Source organism: Saccostrea echinata, unplaced genomic scaffold (genome assembly GCF_033153115.1).
Source record: "Saccostrea echinata isolate AGI-Se365-2 ecotype Australia unplaced genomic scaffold, CSIRO_AGI_Sech_v1 ptg000012l, whole genome shotgun sequence".
Taxonomy (NCBI): Eukaryota; Metazoa; Mollusca; class Bivalvia; order Ostreida; family Ostreidae; genus Saccostrea; species Saccostrea echinata.
The window spans coordinates 9,275,138-9,296,162 of NW_026889761.1; the positions used below are offsets into that span (position 1 = coordinate 9,275,138).

Here is a 21,025-nt window from a genome sequence, read left to right on the forward strand (position 1 = left end):
CAAAAACTAGTATTTGTGTCATTTCTGTACGTCTTGTTATGCGTCAACATTCAATATAAAAATATTTTAAAATTGTTATCGATCATGCCAATATGTAAAGATTGTGAAATAGATTGATCCACCTCTCTGTTTCTTTACGCTGCATGTCAAACAAGTTAGTGACGTCTAATAACTAAAGTCTGTTAATGCAGTGAGATCAAATACGCAGCACTGTTAAGGCGTACTTTGAAGAAGTCAACGGAATGTGGAAGTGTACAAATAGATACCTTTTTAAACTGAATTTATTTTCGTAAAGCTGTTTAATTAAGGAATGAATTTAATAGCTTCCCAAGTTATACTATATAACCTGGGTTAGCGCAGTTTATGCTTTATAAACTGAGAAGCGGTTTTCATTTGTGGTTAAAAATTCCCATCAAAGACTCATTAATGGACCCATAAACACAAAGAATCAAAACTTCATACAGACACTGTGCGGAGCAATATTTGCAGAGCAGCTGACCATGAATTTCTGAATTTCACAATTTTCGTAGAGGACTCATTACTTGTTATAATCACGCCAACAGTTAGACTTGGTGCGTAAGGTCCAGGAGCAAGAAAAAACTTTTTTCATGATAACATTATTTTTGAAGGTTTTGGCCCCACCCCACAGGCCCGGTCCCAGGGAGGCAAAGACCATGAAATTATTCACAATTTATGTTTCCCTTTATCAAAAAAATGCTATATATAAAAATCGTTAAAACTGGTTTAGAGGCTCCGAGAAAATGAAAATATCAAAGATTAATTTATGAAAGACGACTGACTAATGACCACAGACGGAAGTCACATGACGACGGACAAAAGCTGATAGCAATAGGTCACCTGAGTCATCTATAAACTACTTGCTTGAATATTTGCAAACGTCCTACTTAAGAATTTTTCATTGAGTATTTCTGATAATAATCAAACAATCCTGTAACCCAGAAACACACGTCGCAACATTTATCCAATTCAAATACACGCAACCCAAATCATCATCATTACCCTAAATTCTGAAACAACGAAAAGATTAAAGATTGGGAAAAAGTAGTATAAATCACATTTCTCCAATTATAACCTATCAATACAAATAAAAAATTTCTAATTGTACAACACTAATCAAAGTTTATCCGTTCTTTCTCTGATGAATTTCACACTGTTTATATTTCTTATAATATCAGCAGCTTTTTCTGCAATCATTATGGTTGGAGCATTTGTATTTCCGGAGGGCACATTGCGCATGACGGAAGCATCGACGACTCGAAGGTTTTGGACTCCTCTCACTCTGCATGAAATAAAAATAAATTATTCTCTAATTTTTCAATTTAATGTTTAATATCGCTCTTTTCAAACCGTACGGCTTGATACAAAAATAAATTATTTTCTAATTTTTCATATTAACATTTAATATTGCTTTTTAAAAACCTTCTGTATTAGATGGATAAAAAGGTGTACATTGTATTTCCCATTTTCTGGTTGTAATTTGAAATTTTGCTACCAATATATTAATAATAATCAAATTGATGTAATACTGAAACACATCTGAAATATAAAAATACCTTAGTTCAGGATCTACCACTGCTGTTTTATCATCTTTGGCTCCCATTCGACATGTGGATGTGGGATGATAGACTGTATAAGTGAAATGTCTTATTCTACAGATCCAGTACTCGTCTGAATCTGGTTTTATTTCGTCACATTGTGGGGTGTATGACTCCAATGGATCCTTTGACGAGGCACCAATTGACTTAAACGCTGCAGTGTCACCAAGCCTTAGTATCTCTCGTACTCCTGGAAATATATATATATTCCGTGTATTTTGTTGGTAAATACATGAAACACTCCGAAATAAATGGTACATGTATTATATCGGTTGATAAAGAATCTAATGACAAGTTTTTGAAAATCTAAAATTCAAGTGTATTTTAAGCAGCATCATTACCTGATATGGTATTTTGTACACTAGTAGATTTATTTATAAGGTAGATATTGGTTTCTGTTCTTTTTTTAATAATATTGAACAGATTTTTTGACAGCTATAGAGTAATTGGATGTTTGATTAATACACTGTTCCCTCTGAAGTTTTTTTTTTCAAATCAGAATAATATCCTAAATGCCATGCAAACAAAAAATGCTACTTAAGTCTAAAATTCTATCCATGTACCTTTTAAGAGTGTTTTGATATCATCTGGGTGGTCGAGGTAGTTTGGATCAATAATAGGCGGATCAAATGGATCATCACTTTGAAGGCGTATTGTCCCTCGACTCCTGGGATGAAGAAGAATTGGAAGAGCAAAAAATGTCCCTCTATTTCCCTCCAAGTTCCTTTTCAATTCCTTCTTTTTGCCGTCTCGTAGCTTTATATTTGCATAAAATAAATACTGTTTGTACATGTACATTTCTACAGTTTACTAAGGTTATGAATTGTTTAAGAATTCCAATCTTTATAACCTTTGTCCTAGACTGATGGCCCGGACTTAATCCTTGAAGTCATGTTTTGAACAAACTTCAATGTTCCTTGCAAAGGGATGCATGCGTATCATTCAAGAATTGTGCTTTTATTGTCAACCATGTTTTGTAAAAAAGAAACGCAAAGGTGTTTCTTATATTTTCTATTTTAGACCCGTCCTTAGCCCTGGGTCATGATTTCAACAAAAATACCTCTAAACATATAGGGATGCTTAAATATTTGAATAATAATGTCCGTTTATAAATTTCCCAAAAGTACCCCCTTTAAAGCTTATTTACAATCCTACCCTATCCCCAAGGACCATGACTAGATCAAATTTGCTAATTGTATCGATACTGTTCTTTACATAAGAATCTGTAAAAATATTTTTAAAAACGTTATTTTGTCCCCACGTAGCCACGGGGGTCATAATTTGAATAGATTTGACGCCACAATATTGAAGATGCTTGCATGAAACAAGAAGATGCTTGCATATGAGTAAGACGTATTATGCCCTGTTTTTTTTCTTCAGAAAACCTTTAAAAGATTTTTCAGTACACTCAACAAGGGAGTCGTATTATGACACAAACTCTGTCTTTTTTTTAACATGAATGATCAAGCAACAAAGGATGAAATGTTTCATGGCTAAATAGAAGGGTACAAATATTAGGATAAACATAAAACTTATAAAATTCCAAATACACATTATGACTATAAGCAAACATTATTTTACTCAAGACGAAATATAAAAATCATTTATGGGGTAGCATGTAAACATTCATTTAAAATGTATAACTTAAATACGCATTTAAGATGTTTCTAATGATAAAAAGGGCAGTACAATGTGTCTATGATGGAGATATATTCCTATTATATGGATATAATAAATATGAAATATGTGAAGAAATTAAAATTACATCTTATTTATTCAATATAACTAATTAAATATCAAGTAATTGAAAAAAATGAACAATTAAAAATTCCCTCCAATTACTATGAAAAATGTAGTTAATTACATTCAAATACAACCACTTTTTTTTCAATTACCCTATCCCTGCTCATTACCTATGGATGCTTTGAGGCAAGTTTGGGTGGTAAGTTCTTTTGACTCTGGAGAGAAGTTGAACATGTAAAATTTTAACAGATTGCAGAAGGATAAATGGACGCAATACACATTTCGAACAGAAGAGCTTACACTAGCCTTTTGTTCAAGTGAGCTAAAACATTTACCAAGAACACATAAAAAATTAATTATTAACAAAAAAATTTTGTAAGTTCATGGAAATCAGAATTTGTGTTTTCATGGATACAAAGAACACACCAGCCAATTTTCAATCAGACGTTGGTTGCAATAAAAAGTTTTAATAAGATTTATAGAGAAATGTTGTGATATTATAATCAATCATGATTTTGACTGGTAAATTTATCAGCTGTAAAGCACTGTTGAAAGTATTTACCTTTTTGTCTATATTCAAATTATCTAAAAACATATCCACTTGAGCCGGATCAGTCGCAAGGCTGAAGAAATGGAACTGAAGCGGTGGTGGGAGACTTTTGTCCTCGGCGAAAAATGCTGTACCCTCGAGATGAGTTTTGCTTAACATCCCTTTGTATAAAAATAAATATGTTGAATCTTTATAAGATATAAATTTTAAAAATTACTGGTCAGAGTATATAGAATTCTTAATTATTGTTTCCATTACTCAATTTCACAAATAATTACGTGCCCCTGATCTATATATATATATATATATATATATATATATATATATATATATATATATATATATATATATATATATATATATATATATATGAAAGCACAGTGCACAATCAAACAATTTTTAATCCTAAAAATGTTTATAAAAATAAAATTTAAAAAATCAAAGAATTTTATTTATCAATTTAGAGCTTTACCTGACTTAAAAGCGAAGTATTTTATTAAAGTTATTGGTGACAAAAGTTTGGCTTCGGTTGCCATGCTCGAAGTATTGTCGTGAAAATCTAAAAACGTCATGATGTGATCCTGTAAATTGTCCCCGACTGGCAGATCTGTAACCACTGGGATCTAAAAAGCAATGACACATAGAAAATATTTAACTGTTGTGTCATGTAAGATTCTCGATTCATTGATACAAACCCAGTAAACTGCGTTATAATATTTGGGATATGCATGATCGAAAGTGTGGAGCATATCTGATTCTGGGATTGAAATAATAATTATATTGATTGTGTCTCTAAAGGCGGGCTGCCAATAATAAAATTATAGAGCCTTCAAATCATTGTTATAAATGTCTTGAATGCTACATCTTTTATCATTGATGCTCAGAAAAATCAAGCAAGTGGGCTAAGGAGTTTTAGTGACGTCAGTTTTGTTTAAATGTGTATTTATTTCTATTAAGAAATTGCTTGTATATATAATCAATATTGTGGGATATTTTTGTCATACACCCATGGATTTAAGATGTTCCTTTGGTCCTATTCCAGACAACATCAGGATCTGGGGTGACTGCACTGAACCTGCTGAGACAATCACCTCCTTGTTCGCCATTATGACGTACTTCCTGTTGTCTCGAACAAACGATACCCCAACTGCCTTTTTATCTTTCATCAGAATCTTAGAAAGACAGAAAAAGATATTCTTTACACTGCTAAAAATTACATTCATTGTTTTGGTCCAAATTATGAATTGATGATAAAATCATAAATGTCAAGATACCTTAGTAACATGAGAGTTAATGGAGACGTGTAGGTTTTGGCGTCCCATGACAGGTCTTAGAAATGCTTTAACAGTGCTCCAACGTTCTCCGTTCTTTGTCGTTTCTTGTGAAGGACAATAACCTATAAGTGATAGGTCAACTTATATTGTGTTAATAACAAGTTTGGCTTTTCAGAAAGCCTGAAATGTCATCTCTTTGATTTCATTAATGACACAGATTAAAAAGTGGATCCGAATGTAACATTTTTTAACAAGAGGCGCAAGGGCCTTAACGGTCACCTGAGTATAATACAACAATTTAGAGGATCCATAGAGTATAAAATGAACTGAATGGTGAAGCTTTGTTGCCCAAAAGCAAGAAAAATAGGGTGATCAGGATCAACAAAATAATTAGTCTAGTGTTCATTAACAGTTCATAAATTAGGTTCTAATCTGTTCCCCTTTTATCACTATCACCATACAGTATATTAACAAACTATCAGTGCTTCTGTATTATTTTAATTCCTTGTTGAAATCTCTTACATTGGACTCTCTTGGTCTTTGATGAACATTGAATAAGAAAAGTTATTTTTGTCTCATTTTTATTTATCTATTATTTACGAGTCTACCTGATCATTAAACTATGAAAGTACTTTTTGTATTATACAATAAAAATTCTTGCATAATTCTCTTGTTTACTAACCTTTCAAGTACATTATTTACAGTGATTAATTATAAAAAGTATATGGCAAAGGGGAATTACTCCTCTCAGTAGAATACAAATTAATAGAGCCCTGGCCGGGACCAGAACATTTGACCAAATGGTCCTGATGTTCAAAGATTTTTATTAAAATTTTTACTCTTTTTGCCTCCGATATGCCCACGTGCAGAGAAGATTTTCAAAGAAATAATGCATTTTTACTAAAGATTCACTATATTATCAAAAGAGCACCCCCCCCCCCCGTCCCCACCGAGAAACACCAGAGCCTCTCACCCTGGGACCAGAAGTTTGCTCATCATAAGTGATCACTTTGTTTGCTTAACACTAAGCTTTAAGGAGCAGACAGAATTATTTAAAAGAATTAATGCATTTTCACTATATTATTAAGAGCCCCACCCTTACACCAGCACATCTGACCCAGGGGTCATGCAGTTCACTACTATGGAAGAAGCTCATCATAACTATACACTTAGCTTCTTTGCTTTTTAACCAGAAGCGCAGAAAAGAATATTTTCAAAGAAATTTTGCTTTTTCACTATATAATCAATAGACCCCCCCCCCTTTCACCAGAACCCTTGACCCTTGGGCCATGAAATTCACAATTTTGGAATCTTGCGTATCATAACAATGTACTTAGTTTGTTTAAATAATACCAACGGGCAGAGAAGAAGATTTTCAAAGATATAATTCATCTTCACTATAGGATCTATATAGCCCCGCCCTAGGGCCATGAATTTCACGATTTTGGAATAGGCATCCTTGTTTATCATAACAATATACTTAGTTTGTTTAAATAATACCCATGAGCAGAGAAGAAGATTTTTAAAGCATTAATGCATTTTCACTAAATAATAAATAGAGCTCCGCACTATCACCAGAACCCCTGATCCAGGGGCCATGAAATTCACAATTTTGGAAGAGGCATCCTTGCTTATCGTAACTATGTATTTAATTTGTTTAAATAATACCGAGTAGTAGAGAAAAAGATTTTCAAAGAAATAATGCACTTTCACTATGTGATCTATATAGCCCCGCCCTATCACCAGAACCCCTGACCCTGGGGCTATGAATTTCAAAATTTTGGTAGAGTCACTCTTGCTTATTATATCTATGTATTTAATTTGTTTAAATAATAACCAGGAGTAGAGAAGAAGATTTTCAAAGAAATAATGCACTTTCACTACATGATCTATATAGCCCCGCCCTAGCACCAGAGCCCTGACCCTGGGGCCATGAATTTCAAAATTTTGATAGAGGGCTTAATGCTTATTACAATCATACCAACAGTTTGACTGCTTGAAGTCCAGGAGTAAAGAAGAAGAGTTTTAAAGATTGCATTAATTTTGATGGTTTTAGTCCCACCCCTCAGGCCCCAGGGGGGCAAATTTCGCAAATTTTGTTCCCCTTCACGCATAGATGCCATATGCTAGAATTGGCTGAAATTGGTTCATTGGTTTCAGAGAAGAAGCTGCAAATGTTAAAATGTTAACACACGACGCACGACGGACGAAAACTGATAGCAATAGGTCTCCTGAATGACTCAGGTGTCCTACAAATGCGTGGAAATGTTATCTAATTCATTTTAAATAAGGGGTCTGTGGTAAAAAATGTGTAGAAAAAAATGTAACCATGACGCAATTCTTAATAATTAGTACACAGTTGTAATTCAGCCAGAATTAAGGTTACTAAAACTTCAGTGTTCCCTTTGTGTTTATTTCACAACCAATACCTGACAGCGCCAACTAAGTCCCTCATAGGCTTTCCAAATATTTTCCTTAAAACTATCCTCCTAAGTGACTTGACCATTGACCAACTGGGGATATCAAGGCAAAAATAAGCCACTCCTTAGTCATATCTTTCTGCTGCCAAGTTTAAAGCTTTAACGTTATATACACGTATCATAATAAAAGGCCATAAAATTTAATTTTCACGCAACACACGTACATAGCCTATTTTTAAAAACGTAGCTTTGTATCCAAATAATTTACCAAGAGTGAAAAACAGAGGGTAAAGTCACTGGAAGAACGTTGACATACATGCAGAGAGAGAGAGAGAGAGAGAGAGAGAGAGAGAGAGAGAGAGAATGTACAATTAAGTCAGCATTTCGTAAATTCTATGGTCGTTATAATGACCTTGTCCACAAACTTATTCTATCAATGGGTTGTATTTTGGCTGACGCGTTTCATACACATTGTAAGCCCTTTGTTTTAATACTAAATTTGACTACGGAATGTTCAATCTATTTGATCAATACATAGGACTAACGGCGAGTGTGACCGGACAACAGGGGATGCTTACTCCTCCGAGGCACCTGATCCTACCTCTGAAATTTCCTGGGGTTCATTTTTTATGCCCATTTCTCAGAGTTGTATTGTTTTGTAAATTTTTTTTTAGATCGACATTCTTCGTTATCTTTTTTCATATAGAAGTCAAAATGTACCAATTTGCGATTTTCCATTACAGTCTGTGATGCGGTATCCTAACTCTTCCATTGCTTTGGAATAAACTGTAGATAGCTGAGTTGCAGTTCCATCACTGACAGACAAATAACCTCCTTTTCCATGATATTCTGTAAATAATGAGTTAAAAAACTATTTCATTTTCCTTAGAATGAAACAATTGTGTGGAAATGCTTAAGATCTAACAATTGGAAATAACATACTGTAGATTCCTAAATATACACGAGGAATAAATTATCGCATTATTAAGCGAGAAGCACCACTCGCGAAATAAAATTACTCGCTTCTATTTTTATGGTGCTTTAATGTATGTAAAATCTCGAGATAAATCACCCATTCGCGAATTATTGTTCTCGCTGTTTGACGCCCTTGGGCCACTTCGCGATATTAAGAACTCGCGTAAAATAAGAAATTTGCAGTAGTTGAATTCCACATACAGAGAAACACATTATTTTTCTTTTCCCTTTTTAACACCTTTCATTTTGGACTATACCACTTATTTGACTCATTATTATACCTGAATTGTGAAGTTCCGGAATTTGTATGTCTTCAGATTTAATGAAATACGGAAGAACATCTTTATAGCTCCATCCTTTACATCCCTCTCTGGCCCAGCCATCGTAGTCATGGCGACTGCCGCGGACATATTGCATGAAGTTCAAATTACTTGTACCTCCAAGTACTCTTCCCCTTGGCCAAGAAGATTGCTAAAGTAATCACAAGAGATATCATTATATAATTTATAAAAAATCAAAACAAAGAAAAACAAACAAACAAATCCATGTGAATCCAATAATGATGATAATAATGTCGAGAAAGTTCTAAATTTTTCGGAAATAAGACAGGAGCACTGCAGAGAGGACAAATCTTTTGCAACTGGATTTCATACATTTTAATAATTCATGAAGCCAAGTGCTCACCTACGAATATTTAAATTGTGTCAAAACAATTGTCGAACCTGAGTCACTGCTCTTCGACTATTTGACAGTGAGATAAACTAATTTCAGCCACATGGAATTATGAAAGTGAAAGGTGGAGTGGTACTTTTAAAATTCCGTGTACAAACTATGATGCCTGTTGCCAACATGAGATCTTTGGACCTGAGATAAAAAGGTCATTCCGTCTGGCACCATGCATCATTGTAGCAAGTATGAAGTTGGAATTTCAAGTTGTACAATTTTAAATGGACTTCACAAGTTATTTTAGACCCAGCATTGCCTTTAACCTAACTTTAAGGTTCATTGACTCTCTGATAAGAGAGATAACTCTGGGTGGCCACGGAATGAATAACTGTTATCCTTTTTTGATAATTATCAAATTAACAGGTTAACATGTCATTTATGTATAGTTTTGCCCCGCATGCTATGCTAAAATTTTGTGCATTTTAATTATAAATAAGATTTCTTTTAGAATATCATGTGTTAAGGAAGAAATTCATAGGGGGATCAGAAGGTTGAGGAATTTTAATTTGCATAGAGGAGATCAATAGGACTATTTTTATTTGGCCTTCCAAGCATTTTCAATGGAAATTTAGTACTCAGAGGACAAATGGTGATTGATCTTAACATTTTGTTCACAAAATGGAATCAGTCTATATATATATATATATATATATATATATATATATATATATATATATATATATATATATATATATATATATATATATATATATATATATATATATACATATATACATATATATATATATATATATATATATATATATATATATATATATAATTGCAATTCTTTTCTTTACATCTGCGCAATGCTGTTATAAATACACTGTGATAACAAACACCCATTTCGGTGATGATTGATTGATTGATTGTATGTTGTTTTACGTCCCATTCGAGAATTTTTCACTCATATAGAGACGACACCATATACCGGTGAAGGGCTTCAAATTTTGACCTTTACTCGGCTCTCAGGGCCATTGAGCAGTGAGGGATCTTTATCGTGCCAGCGCCTACCGTGACACGGTTTTTGAGGTCTCATCCGAAGGACCCGCAACTTTCACTTCAAGGTGCCGAGCGCATGGTGAAGGAACAGTTGCTACCCATTTTTTATCGACTTAGGTCAGTCGCGGCCGAGATTCGAACTCACGACCTCCCGATCACGGACCGAGCGCTCTACCGACTGAGATACCGTGAACGGTTTCGGTGATGAAGATTAAATTAAAAAATTCTATATCATTTTTTAATATGTAAGTAACAGCACTAGCAGTTATTCCACTTTGACATACTTAATATTGCCTTTTGTGCTTTTGTCGCATATAAAATGCTCCTGAGTTGCTAATATAAGTGATTTGTACCTTATTCCGCATTGCCAAACATGCTTTTTTCTGGGGTTCGGATTTAAAATTCCAGTCTTGTTTCGATGACTGAAGAAGGCCTGAAGCAATTGGGACACTTATATTTTCGTTTTCATCCTCGGAACCTCCAGCTTCTAAAACAAGCACCGATGACCCCGGATCTTCCGACAGTCTGTTTGCGAGGACACATCCTGCCGATCCAGCGCCCACTGAAGGAAATTGCAAACAACGGAAAATAGTAAAGGTTCTTTAAATCAGTTTATTTACTTTAAAAAAAAATTACAGAAAATTTCTACCGGCTGTCTTAAGCATTTGTTAATAACCCTCATCGTTCTGTATTGAAGTAATTCCTTACATATAATGTAATCATACGAGGAGTTGAGTGAGATAAGTTCCATTGTTGGAGTCTTTCGGTTTGTGTAATACACAACTGTAACACCGAGAATTAACGCTATTATGGTCCCTTTAGATCCCATCGTTTTCTAATTACCGTTCACTGGTTCACTGCAAAAAAATTCTGTCCATAAAAAATAAAGCATAATGCAACAGAAATACTCAATAAAAATTTTGGATATAATTCTATTCTTCATATTAAACTATTAGCATTTACGAGCAACATTTTCACTTCAATGTGTTAATTCTATTAAAAGCCATTTTTAGAGTTATTTGGACATGCTTTAATTGATATTGTGTAAAATCTTTCAAAAGAAAGAAACATATTTCAAATTAGAAAGCAAATAGATAGATTCTCAAACACACTAATGACTATCAAGATCAAAGTATCAAAACAATTCAAGGTTTATATTTTGGACTCTGAATATTCTTTTAATTACACTGGAATTATCTTCAAAATGTCTATGCAATAAAGCATCTCTTGAACACTAAATCTGATTTAATTGGATTATTGTGTATTTGTGAATAACCAATGTGTTTTCATGAATTGTTTAAAAAAGTTAAAGAGTCTTTCACATATTATAATGAAAAAGTTCAATTAAAATGAAAATAGCTACATGTAAGAAAAGTGCTTACATAATCACATTAATTTTGCATATTACCATAATCTTTTACCACCCATTGAACCATATCATCATAACCTTTTACCCACCCATTGCACCATATTATCATGACCTTTTACCCACCCGTTCTAACATCATGTTTTTTTATGGTTTTATCTGCTTAATAAAATACAACTTTAACAAAATGCACAGACAGTAACTGTTTTAAGTAATACCTACAATTCATTCATGTATCACCGGCTTTGAAAGTAAAATCACTTCACTAAGAGTCTAGAAAGGACAATTTTGTAGTTGTTGGATGTCTGTCTTTGACATCTTTTTCCTGCCTGATTCTAGATTTGACATCTTTTTCCTGTCTGATTTTAGAACTGTCACTTGTTATGGTCACATCCATTGTTTTTATTTACATAGATTTTTTTTCCTCTTATTTATTTTTTTTTACAACATCTTGGAAGAAAGTTCGTGAAATATCTTTAACAAACTTTTCTTCTTATTTCTAAATATCTCAGAAACCATACAAAGTCCTGAGCTTAAAACTCTTAACAATATATTTTTGTTTACGTTGGTCGAATTACTATCGATTTCGTCTTTTATGTTCCTTTCATCCTACCGTACATATTGACCATTGTACATGTATATTTGATTCGAGTTGTACTCCTTAATATTACTTGTTCAAAGTACAAATTACAAAAAATTGCAAAACACTTACAGTATGTTTATTTTATATGGCAATGATAAACATTTAACTTATCCTAAATAATAATAGTGGATTTGTAAACAATGAGGGACAGAATCTATACGAGAAGGCCTATAGCGCCTTTCCAGTTATAGGTAAATGACATTTTAAATAAAAAAAATAAAATGTTAAGAGGCTATTGGTGTATAAAATCAGAATACATTACCACATTAACTGAACGCGTACAGTAACTACATCAGCTTAGAATATCACCACATGATACTGGTTATTCCTAAGGTAATCATTCTACATTTTGACCTGAATAGAAGTAAAAAGTAAACAAATAGTGACCTTTTCATCTGCTTGTGTCTATCATATAATGTAGTTCAATAAGTTATTTCTAGAAAATACAAAATTAAAAAAAAAAAAACAACATTGTAAATATTTTTAAATTAAAAAAAAAATTACAATACCTTTTAAATAAGTTTATTTATTTGATTATGCATTATATAATGTATTTCACAGATTTATTATATATGGAGAAACATTCGTGCTTAATTTCAAGCAAGTTCACATTTTAACGTGTTCTTAAGATAAGAAACTATATTCGATAAATTAATCAATTCCTTGAAGGTTAAAGATATCAGTAAACCTATCAAAATATCAACATTAGTTTACTCAGCAACATGTCTAGGTTAAAGTTTAACAAATATTGATAAAGTTTTTTTTTTTTTAAAATATTTTTAAATATTTTCTAGCAGTAAATATTTTTAAATATTTCCTTGTTATGGATAAGGCATTATATATGTATGAAAATAAAGTGGGCTCTAAATATTTCTTATTTAAAATATCTCGCAAACGAAAAGGAATTTTTTGAATAGTTTTGAACAGAGGGTGATAAAATTAGGAAATATTCAAGTGTTTCTAGGCCTAACTTACTTTTGGCTTTTGTTATAAAGATTATTTAATGCTTTACAATGATTTTGAACTCTGTCAGGCATTGCCAAACATAATATATGAATATGTGAAGAAAAAAAATGGAGAACCAAACGTTTTCGGCCTGTACGCAACAGTGTCTAACTTTTCACGATCCCTGAAATATTTTGATATCCCCCACCTCACCCCACCCACCCCCAAAATGTTCAAGATTTAGATTGTAAAGGACACGTACGTCATTGCAGAGAAATAACAAGAAAAATATCAAAGTAAATTATCTTTTTCGCAATGATCTTTCAAAGACTTTTCCAACATTCCTTTTCATTCAAAAGATTCTTTTTCAAGATTTTTATTTTTTTCAATGTAAAAACGTCATATTCTTTAGCAACAAAAATAGTGTACTGTTTTCAAAGTATGCCAAGGCAATACTTATGGGAGGAAGCTAAATATGTGAATAAAGAAGGAAAAGATAACGAACAGAGATCGATTTCATAAATCATAAAGCAATACAAATCATGAAGAGGATTAAAACACAGACCCCTGGAAACACCAGAGGTATGATCAGGGTACCTAGGAGGAGTGAGCATCCCCTGTCGACCGGACATAACTGCCGTCAGCCCTTTGTAATCATCAGGTAAACCAACTTTCCTTATTATGGAGTACTTTGTTAGTTGTATGCCTAGGCTGAAAAATTGACCGTACTCATAACATGCTCTTGCATTTCGAATCAGCTGGGAGACATAAATTACACCATCTACAGGTGATAGTAGAATATTACTACATAATGAGGAAAGTTGACATTGGAAAAGCTAAAGTGGCTTTCAGTTCAAGTTTCAATTACATTATTTACAGTGAGTAATTATCATAGGTAAAAAGCAAAGGGGCACTAGGATATATTTTTCAGAGAGAGAGCAAGCAAGACTTGCTTAAAATTGAGTTATAATCAATGCCCTTGTCAGCAAGTACAATCTATCTTTAGGTCAAATGTTGAATGACGTTTTTCCTACAAATTGTTAGGCAATTGTTTTCACAGAATTGTCTACGGATTTTTCCGTTTGCCCTATCATGACAAGGAGCACAAGGCAGGTTTGATCGGTCGACAGGGGATACTTACTCCTCCATTTACTTACTCCTCCTTTAAAATTATAAGAATTGTAAACATTACACTGACTTTATACCTGCAGGATTTGTCTCAGTGATGTGTTATTCAATGATGTGTGTTACTATGCATGTTTTGTAGCAACATTTCCCATCATTTTCACTTTATATTCACCTCTATTCCTGGTCTTCCACGATCTGTGTCACCTATGAAATATCCACGATTGACGACCTATAATAACCCTATCATTGATTAACATCATCCCTGTACAGCCATTCACTTATAGTGAACGGTTTCATTGTACATGTGCAAAATAAATCAAAGTTTATCAGTTCTTTCTCTAATAGATTTCACACTGTCAATATTTCTTATCATATCTGCTGCTTTTTCTGCAATCATTATGGTTGGAGCGTTTGTATTTCCGGAAGGTACGTTGCGCATGACAGAAGCATCAACTACTCGTAGATTTGAGACCCCTTTCACTCTGTGTAATGAAAATAAGATTGTCGGACACATGAAAATAACTGTTGTTCATTGTAAACATTGACCTTTAGATTACATGTCATATTCCGCTACCAATTCCAATATTTGTGGCCAGCATTAAGAAAATTATAAATGAAGCATATTACATTTAAAACCTAGGAATAGAACTTGTGCTTTATGAAAACACACCTGAGTTCAGGATCAACCACTGCTGTTGGATCTTGTTTGGCACCCATTCGACAAGTGGACGTAGGATGAAACACTGTATATGTGTAATGTCTCAGTCTACAGATCCAGTATTCATCTGAACCAGGAGAAGTGTTGTCACACTGAGGTGTATATGCCTCTAATGGATCCTGTGAAGAGGCACCAATTGACTTGAACGCAGCAGTGTCGCCAAGTTTCAACATCTCCCGCACTCCTTAAAGATCAATAAGGTCGTTATAACATTAATCAGTAGTTAATCGTAGAATACAGTGCACATATCAATAAAGCTGTCATAATTTAAGCTGAAAAAGAATTTTAAAATACCGACAAACGTATTTCCATAAGCAATTTAGGAAAAGGACAACATTTGTATGCTTATCTCTAATAAAAAGACTACATAATACCTCAATTTAGATCCATTTTTGCATTATGTATTTTTTAAGCCTCAGGTATCTTAAAAAAGATAAGATTTTCTCCAATATTAGGTTTGAATTATGATAAAAATGAGAATTTTTGCGATTCGAAATAATTCAAAGAATTTTGGATCTGATATATATATTTAAAATAATCAAATCAATATAAATTGAGTTATATTTTAAACAAATTCGTAATTCTTCACCGTAAGTCCAAATTCTGTGAAGTATATGTTGAAATAATACTTAATACTGACTATCAACAATTCTTTATATCGTTTTTGGAATAAACAGACAACAGATGTGAATACCATTGAGTAACACAGCTATGTAAGTATCCAGTGTGCCATATACAGGCCCAGCATACATAGCTGTAAACGTTCATACCTCTCAGAAACATTTTGATATCATCCGGGTGGTCGAGATAGTTAGGATCTATAAGTGGCGGATCAAAGGGATCATCACTTTGAAGGCGTATGGTCCCTTTACTCTTGGGATGAAGAAGAATTGGTAATCCCATAAATGTCCCTATATTTCTATCTACGTTTCTTTGAAATGCCCTCTGTGTGCCATCCTTTAGCTTTAGAATTTTAAAACACTGAATATGATTTTTTCAAGATATTTTCATATGCATTTTCCCCTTCTTCTTCCTTTTTTTTTTTTTTAAATAAATCATGTTTCAAATGCTAATAAATTTAATTAAAATGATAATAAACATTGTTACAAAGAAGATTTCATATTAAGAAGAATTTGTTACTTTTGTGTCATACAGTCATTGATTTATGTCGTCAATGATTTAGAAAATATTATACTGATATTATCTTGTAGAAATTCATTGGATGTATTTGTAAAAGAAATATGATTAATTACCTTTTGGTCAAGATTAAGAAGACTAAAAAGCAAGTCAACCATTGTTGAATCAAACATGAGGCTCGAGAAATGAAACTGAAGAGATGGCGGTAATTTTTCGTCATCCGTGAGAAAGGCAGTTCCCTCCAGATGCGTTTTGCTCATTAAACCTAAATTAAAAAAGATTGAGGAATTCTTGTCTTGTCAAATACAGACCTACTGTACATCTTTTCTCGAAGGTGTGGGGAAAAAATATCAAACAAAATGCTAAAAAATGAAAAAAAGACGCCTTTGAATAATATCAAGTGAAAAATAATACTCGTACATTACTAAATCTTGAAAAAAGTATATAATAATAAAAAAAAAAAACAGATTAGCACAAATAATGTATAATATAAATTTAATATTTACTTTACTGAAAAGTTATTTTTAATTAAATTTAACAAACTCAATAAATTATGTTTATTCCATTAGAAAGCCTTGTGAAAATCTTCAAAAGTTCAAACAATTGGGTAAAATATGAAATCAAGCAATGCAAAGGAAATTCTATTTGTCAAAGTTTTTGCGTGCAGTTTTCTATTTTACATTAATTAAGTGTCATTTTGGCTAAACACAGATTACTATATGGTATATAAATTTATATGTACATTGTCATATTGGGTATAGTGAACAAAGGAGCAATAAGTATTTTCTCTGCTCTCTGAAATGCTGCTAGCAGTAAAACGTCTTCCAAAATAAGAATTTCCGGAAGATAACTCGATAAGCTTTACCTGACTTAAAGGCCAAGTATTGAATTATGGTAATTGGTGATATAATCTTGGATTTGGTGGTCACACTCGAAGTGTTGTCATGAAAATCTACAATAGTCATAATGTGGTCCTGTAAATTCTCCCCAACTGGTAGATCTGTAACCACTGGGATCTAAATAGCAATGATGTTATTGTTAACAACTTTTTTAAAACAACTTTAATAAAGTTGCAAAAAAGTTAAAATATTCAAGAATGAGAGAATAAAGGATATCCCTGTACTAGATGATTCAGTGTAATTTATTCATTTTTTTCTTCCGTATTTTAGAAATGCATTAAAGTTAATTAAAAAAATCCAAATGTATTAAATTGTGTGTTCTATAGCTCGCCATTTCAAGCATTAAAAATTGTCTGCAATATGTATTTTTGTCGTACCCCAATGGATTTGAGATGTTCCTTTGGTCCTATTCCAGACAACATCAGGATCTGTGGAGACTGCACCGCGCCTGCAGAGACAATCACCTCCTTATTTGCCATAATGACGTACTTCCTGTTGTCCTTCACAAACGATACCCCGATCGCTTTCTTATCTTTAATCAGAACCTTGAAAGAAAGATTTTGTTTTAAACATTAGACAATGGAACTATTTTTGAAATGATTTATTGGACTTTTCGTTGCCAAAAAGATGAATTCTTTAAAGATATCCAGACGTCCATGGTAATGCCTAAATTAATATTCATCTACCTTAGTGACATGCGAATTCGAGGAGACATGCAGGTTCTGTCGCTTCATTACCGGTCGTAAAAATGCTTTGACGGAACTCCAACGCTCTCCATTTCTTGTTGTTTCTTGAGACGTACAATATCCTTTAGGATTAAAATCATGTTAAAATTTTACGTTATACACATAATGTTAAAATAAAAATGAAAGCAGTATACATCTAAGAAATGTATAGAAAAGATGGCTAAATGAAGGACACTTCCGATAAAAAAAGGCAATGAAGACTAATAATGTATGGCCTAAAAATTTCTTTTTTTTTTCAGATACATGTTTTTTTTATATGGTCAGCATTTGATTTCTCTTTCCATCATACCAGATGTTTTCAGTAAATGCAATAACACGACATGAATGGCTTACAGTCCTTTTTTCGTGTAGAAAAGAATTTGTAAAAAAAAAAAAAAAGGGCAGCACATTAAACTCTGATAATCGTAATACTCATAATTTTTATTTAAATAAATATCTAAGAAAAAACATTCCAATCTACCTATTTGCGATTTTCCATTACAGTCTGTGATAGGGTGACCTAACTCTTGCATTGCTCTGCTATACACATTATTGAGAGGAGTGGCACTTCCGTCACTGATTGTCAAATATCCCCCTTTTCCATGATACGCTGTTTAAAGATATGAAAAAAATATATCAAAGATTCTTCTACTTTAAAAGAATACGAAAGGAAACTATGTAAATGAAAGGAAAAAATGCAAATAAAAATTAAAAATTATAATCTTCAAGTAAACATTAATCTTATTAAATAAAATACCTACTTGAACTTTGAAGCTCTGGAATTTGTATATCTTCAGATTTAATGAAATACGGAAGAACATCTTTATAGCTCCAACCCGTGCACCCCTCCTTGGCCCAGCCATGGTAGTCATGGCGACTGCCGCGAACATGTTGCATAAAGTTCAAATTACTTGTACCCCCAAGTACTCTTCCTCTCGGCCATGCACACTTCTAAAAATATTAATTCAACATGCAGACTTTTTTTGTTACATTTAAAATGTTTAAAAAGTATTTTGGATTCAATTTTAAAGAAGGTGCATGCAATATTTTATGGAGTTTCAATGTACCTTATCCTTCATTGCCAAGCATGCCTTCTTCTGAGATACAGTTCGGAACTTCCAGTCTTGCTTTGATAGCTGGATACTTGAAGAGGCGATTGGGATACTTATGTTCATGTTTTCATCCTCGGAACCCCCAGCTTCTAGAATAAGAACCGATGATTCTGGATCTTCTGACAGTCTATTTGCAAGTACACACCCTGCTGTTCCAGCTCCCACTGAACAGATATTTATCAAAATAAAAAAATAAATATTTATATAACTGTTCACAGTAAAACCAACTTGGTACACAAGAGCTTCCACTACGTACAATTAAGATTCCAGTACACCATGCAGTAAATTCACGTAAATAAAAATACTCAGCTTATTGGCATAAAATATTTCCAGTAAGATGGTTTCAATTACTACAATTCCAATGACTTCTTTTGATTGAAATGAAACAAAGCCATATTTAGGGCTTATAACACTTACATATGATGTAATCATACGAAGAGTTGAATGAAACTGGTTCCTCCGTTTGAGATTTTCGGTTTGTGAAGTATACAACCGAAACACCAACCACTAAGACAATTATGGCCCCTTTAGTCCCCATTTTTCCTAAGTTTTGTGATTCAGGTCCACTGGTTCACGCTACAGAATATATTATGCATGAAAATATAATTTCCTATTTCCATACTGAACTGCATGACTACGGATTTTTCCGTATTCCCAATAAAGACAAAGGGCTCATGACGGGTGATCGGTTGACATGGGATGCTCACTCCTCCATGGCACCTGATCCCACCTCTGTTTTCAGAGGTCTGGGTTGGATCTGCTCATAATATGTATTTTTACGTGGAATTTTGAGGATGATCACTGTTCGTTATCTTCAAAATTCATTTTAAAGCACTTAACTAATTAACTACTTAACTAATTAACTACTTAACTAATTAACTACTTAACTAATTTCTGAAATGTATTTTTCAAAGAAATTTTTAAATGTTTTGTAAACACTATACAGTCTAGCTCTTTTATGTCACTTACACCTCTTCGTAGACTTTGGCTTTTACGTGAATATCATTTAATTGTCCGCGAACAAGATGGATTAATTAACTGGATGGAATAACCTTGGAATTACCTGTTTTTGTTACGACAGGTCGCAGAAAAATATGCGTGTAAATACAGCATAAAACCTTTATTTTTCTGCTAGCTATATTAAACAAGTTAAATAGCAAAAAGTTAACATGGCCACGCCTGTGCGCAGACAATTAATAGTTATACAAAAACAAATCATATTACATTTAAAATGCGTTAGCTACAATAAATATATTTCAATGAGCCCTTTTAAATCTCGATAAAACCAGCATAGCGTTGTGTAAAACTGGAAAAACGAAATCGAAAGTAGCACAATGATAAGTACAACTAAAGGAAAAAAAGCTCTCACATTACATAGAGAATACTTCACCGAAGGTCTGTGCACGTTTCCATTCCATTCGGTGCACATTCGATCGATTTCTGACTAAATTCTTCTTTTTGATGTCGCATGATGTCCCAGAAAACAAAGTGGCAAACGTTGCAGTCAAAAACTGATAATATATGCAGATTTTCTTTACTTGATTTTTTTCAACCATGAAAATGTAATGTTCTGTTCATTAAAAGGTATGGCATGTCAAACGTTGCAAAATTTCGATCTTTTGTAATGTACATACATAATTTTCCATTTGCATTGTATAATTTTCCATTTGTATTGTATAATTTTCATTTGTATTGTAAAAATCTTATTTGTATTCTATAATTAATTTTCCATCTATATTTTAATTTTTATTTGTATTGTATGATTTTTCATTTGTATTGTATAATTTTCCATTTGTATTATATAATTTTCAATTTGCATTGAATAATTTTCCATTTGTATTGTATGAATTTTCATTTCTGTTGTATGATGTTCCATTTCTATTGTATAATTATACAATACAAACGAAAAATTATACAATACATATGGAAAATTATAGAATAAAAATGGAACATTATAGAATGCAAATAAAAATTATACAAGTAGTTTGGTCCTGGTCCTCAAGCCCCAAAGGAGAGAGATCATGAAAAACACAGTTTTTGTACCTC

At 32.8% G+C, this 21,025-nt stretch overlaps 2 protein-coding genes across 2 annotated transcripts; both read right to left on the reverse strand.

The window, feature by feature from the left end:
* Nucleotides 1-963: 963 nt before the first annotated feature.
* LOC133185313 (glucose dehydrogenase [FAD, quinone]-like) lies at nucleotides 964-12,724 on the reverse strand. Its single transcript, XM_061320450.1, has 12 exons — nucleotides 12,578-12,724; nucleotides 11,015-11,163; nucleotides 10,660-10,868; nucleotides 8,860-9,049; nucleotides 8,324-8,452; nucleotides 5,184-5,305; nucleotides 4,914-5,081; nucleotides 4,382-4,532; nucleotides 3,922-4,070; nucleotides 2,180-2,372; nucleotides 1,575-1,806; nucleotides 964-1,300 (listed from the first exon to the last, which is right to left on the reverse strand). The coding sequence occupies exons 2-12, from the start codon at nucleotides 11,133-11,135 to the stop codon at nucleotides 1,135-1,137; spliced, it is 1,830 nt and encodes a 609-aa protein (XP_061176434.1). The 5' UTR covers nucleotides 11,136-11,163; nucleotides 12,578-12,724; the 3' UTR covers nucleotides 964-1,134.
* A 765-nt stretch (nucleotides 12,725-13,489) lies between these two features.
* LOC133185312 (glucose dehydrogenase [FAD, quinone]-like) lies at nucleotides 13,490-20,452 on the reverse strand. The gene is made up of 12 exons (XM_061320449.1): nucleotides 20,370-20,452; nucleotides 19,397-19,555; nucleotides 18,935-19,143; nucleotides 18,629-18,818; nucleotides 18,349-18,477; nucleotides 17,829-17,950; nucleotides 17,520-17,687; nucleotides 17,109-17,259; nucleotides 16,360-16,508; nucleotides 15,877-16,069; nucleotides 15,059-15,290; nucleotides 13,490-14,870 (listed from the first exon to the last, which is right to left on the reverse strand). The coding sequence occupies exons 2-12, from the start codon at nucleotides 19,515-19,517 to the stop codon at nucleotides 14,705-14,707; spliced, it is 1,830 nt and encodes a 609-aa protein (XP_061176433.1). The 5' UTR covers nucleotides 19,518-19,555; nucleotides 20,370-20,452; the 3' UTR covers nucleotides 13,490-14,704.
* Between the last annotated feature and the right edge of the window lie 573 nt (nucleotides 20,453-21,025).

Bases quoted from the DNA above. Each gene is read 5' to 3' on its own strand.
- LOC133185312 (XM_061320449.1), bottom strand. From the start codon at position 19,517: ATGGGGACTAAAGGGGCCATAATTGTCTTAGTGGTTGGTGTTTCGGTT. The intron at 18,478-18,628 runs GTAGGTATTTTA...ATCTTTAAACAG, and splicing joins TCCAGAGCTTCAAAGTTCAA to CGTATCATGGAAAAGGGGGA. The intron at 15,291-15,876 runs GTATGAACGTTT...TTGATCTTTAAG, and splicing joins TATCAAAATGTTTCTGAGAG to GAGTGCGGGAGATGTTGAAA.
- LOC133185313 (XM_061320450.1), bottom strand. From the start codon at position 11,135: ATGGGATCTAAAGGGACCATAATAGCGTTAATTCTCGGTGTTACAGTT. The intron at 4,533-4,913 runs GTATGACAAAAA...ATTGCTTTTTAG, and splicing joins AACATCTTAAATCCATGGGT to ATCCCAGTGGTTACAGATCT. The intron at 2,373-3,921 runs GTAAATACTTTC...GCAAATATAAAG, and splicing joins ATTTGAATATAGACAAAAAG to CTACGAGACGGCAAAAAGAA.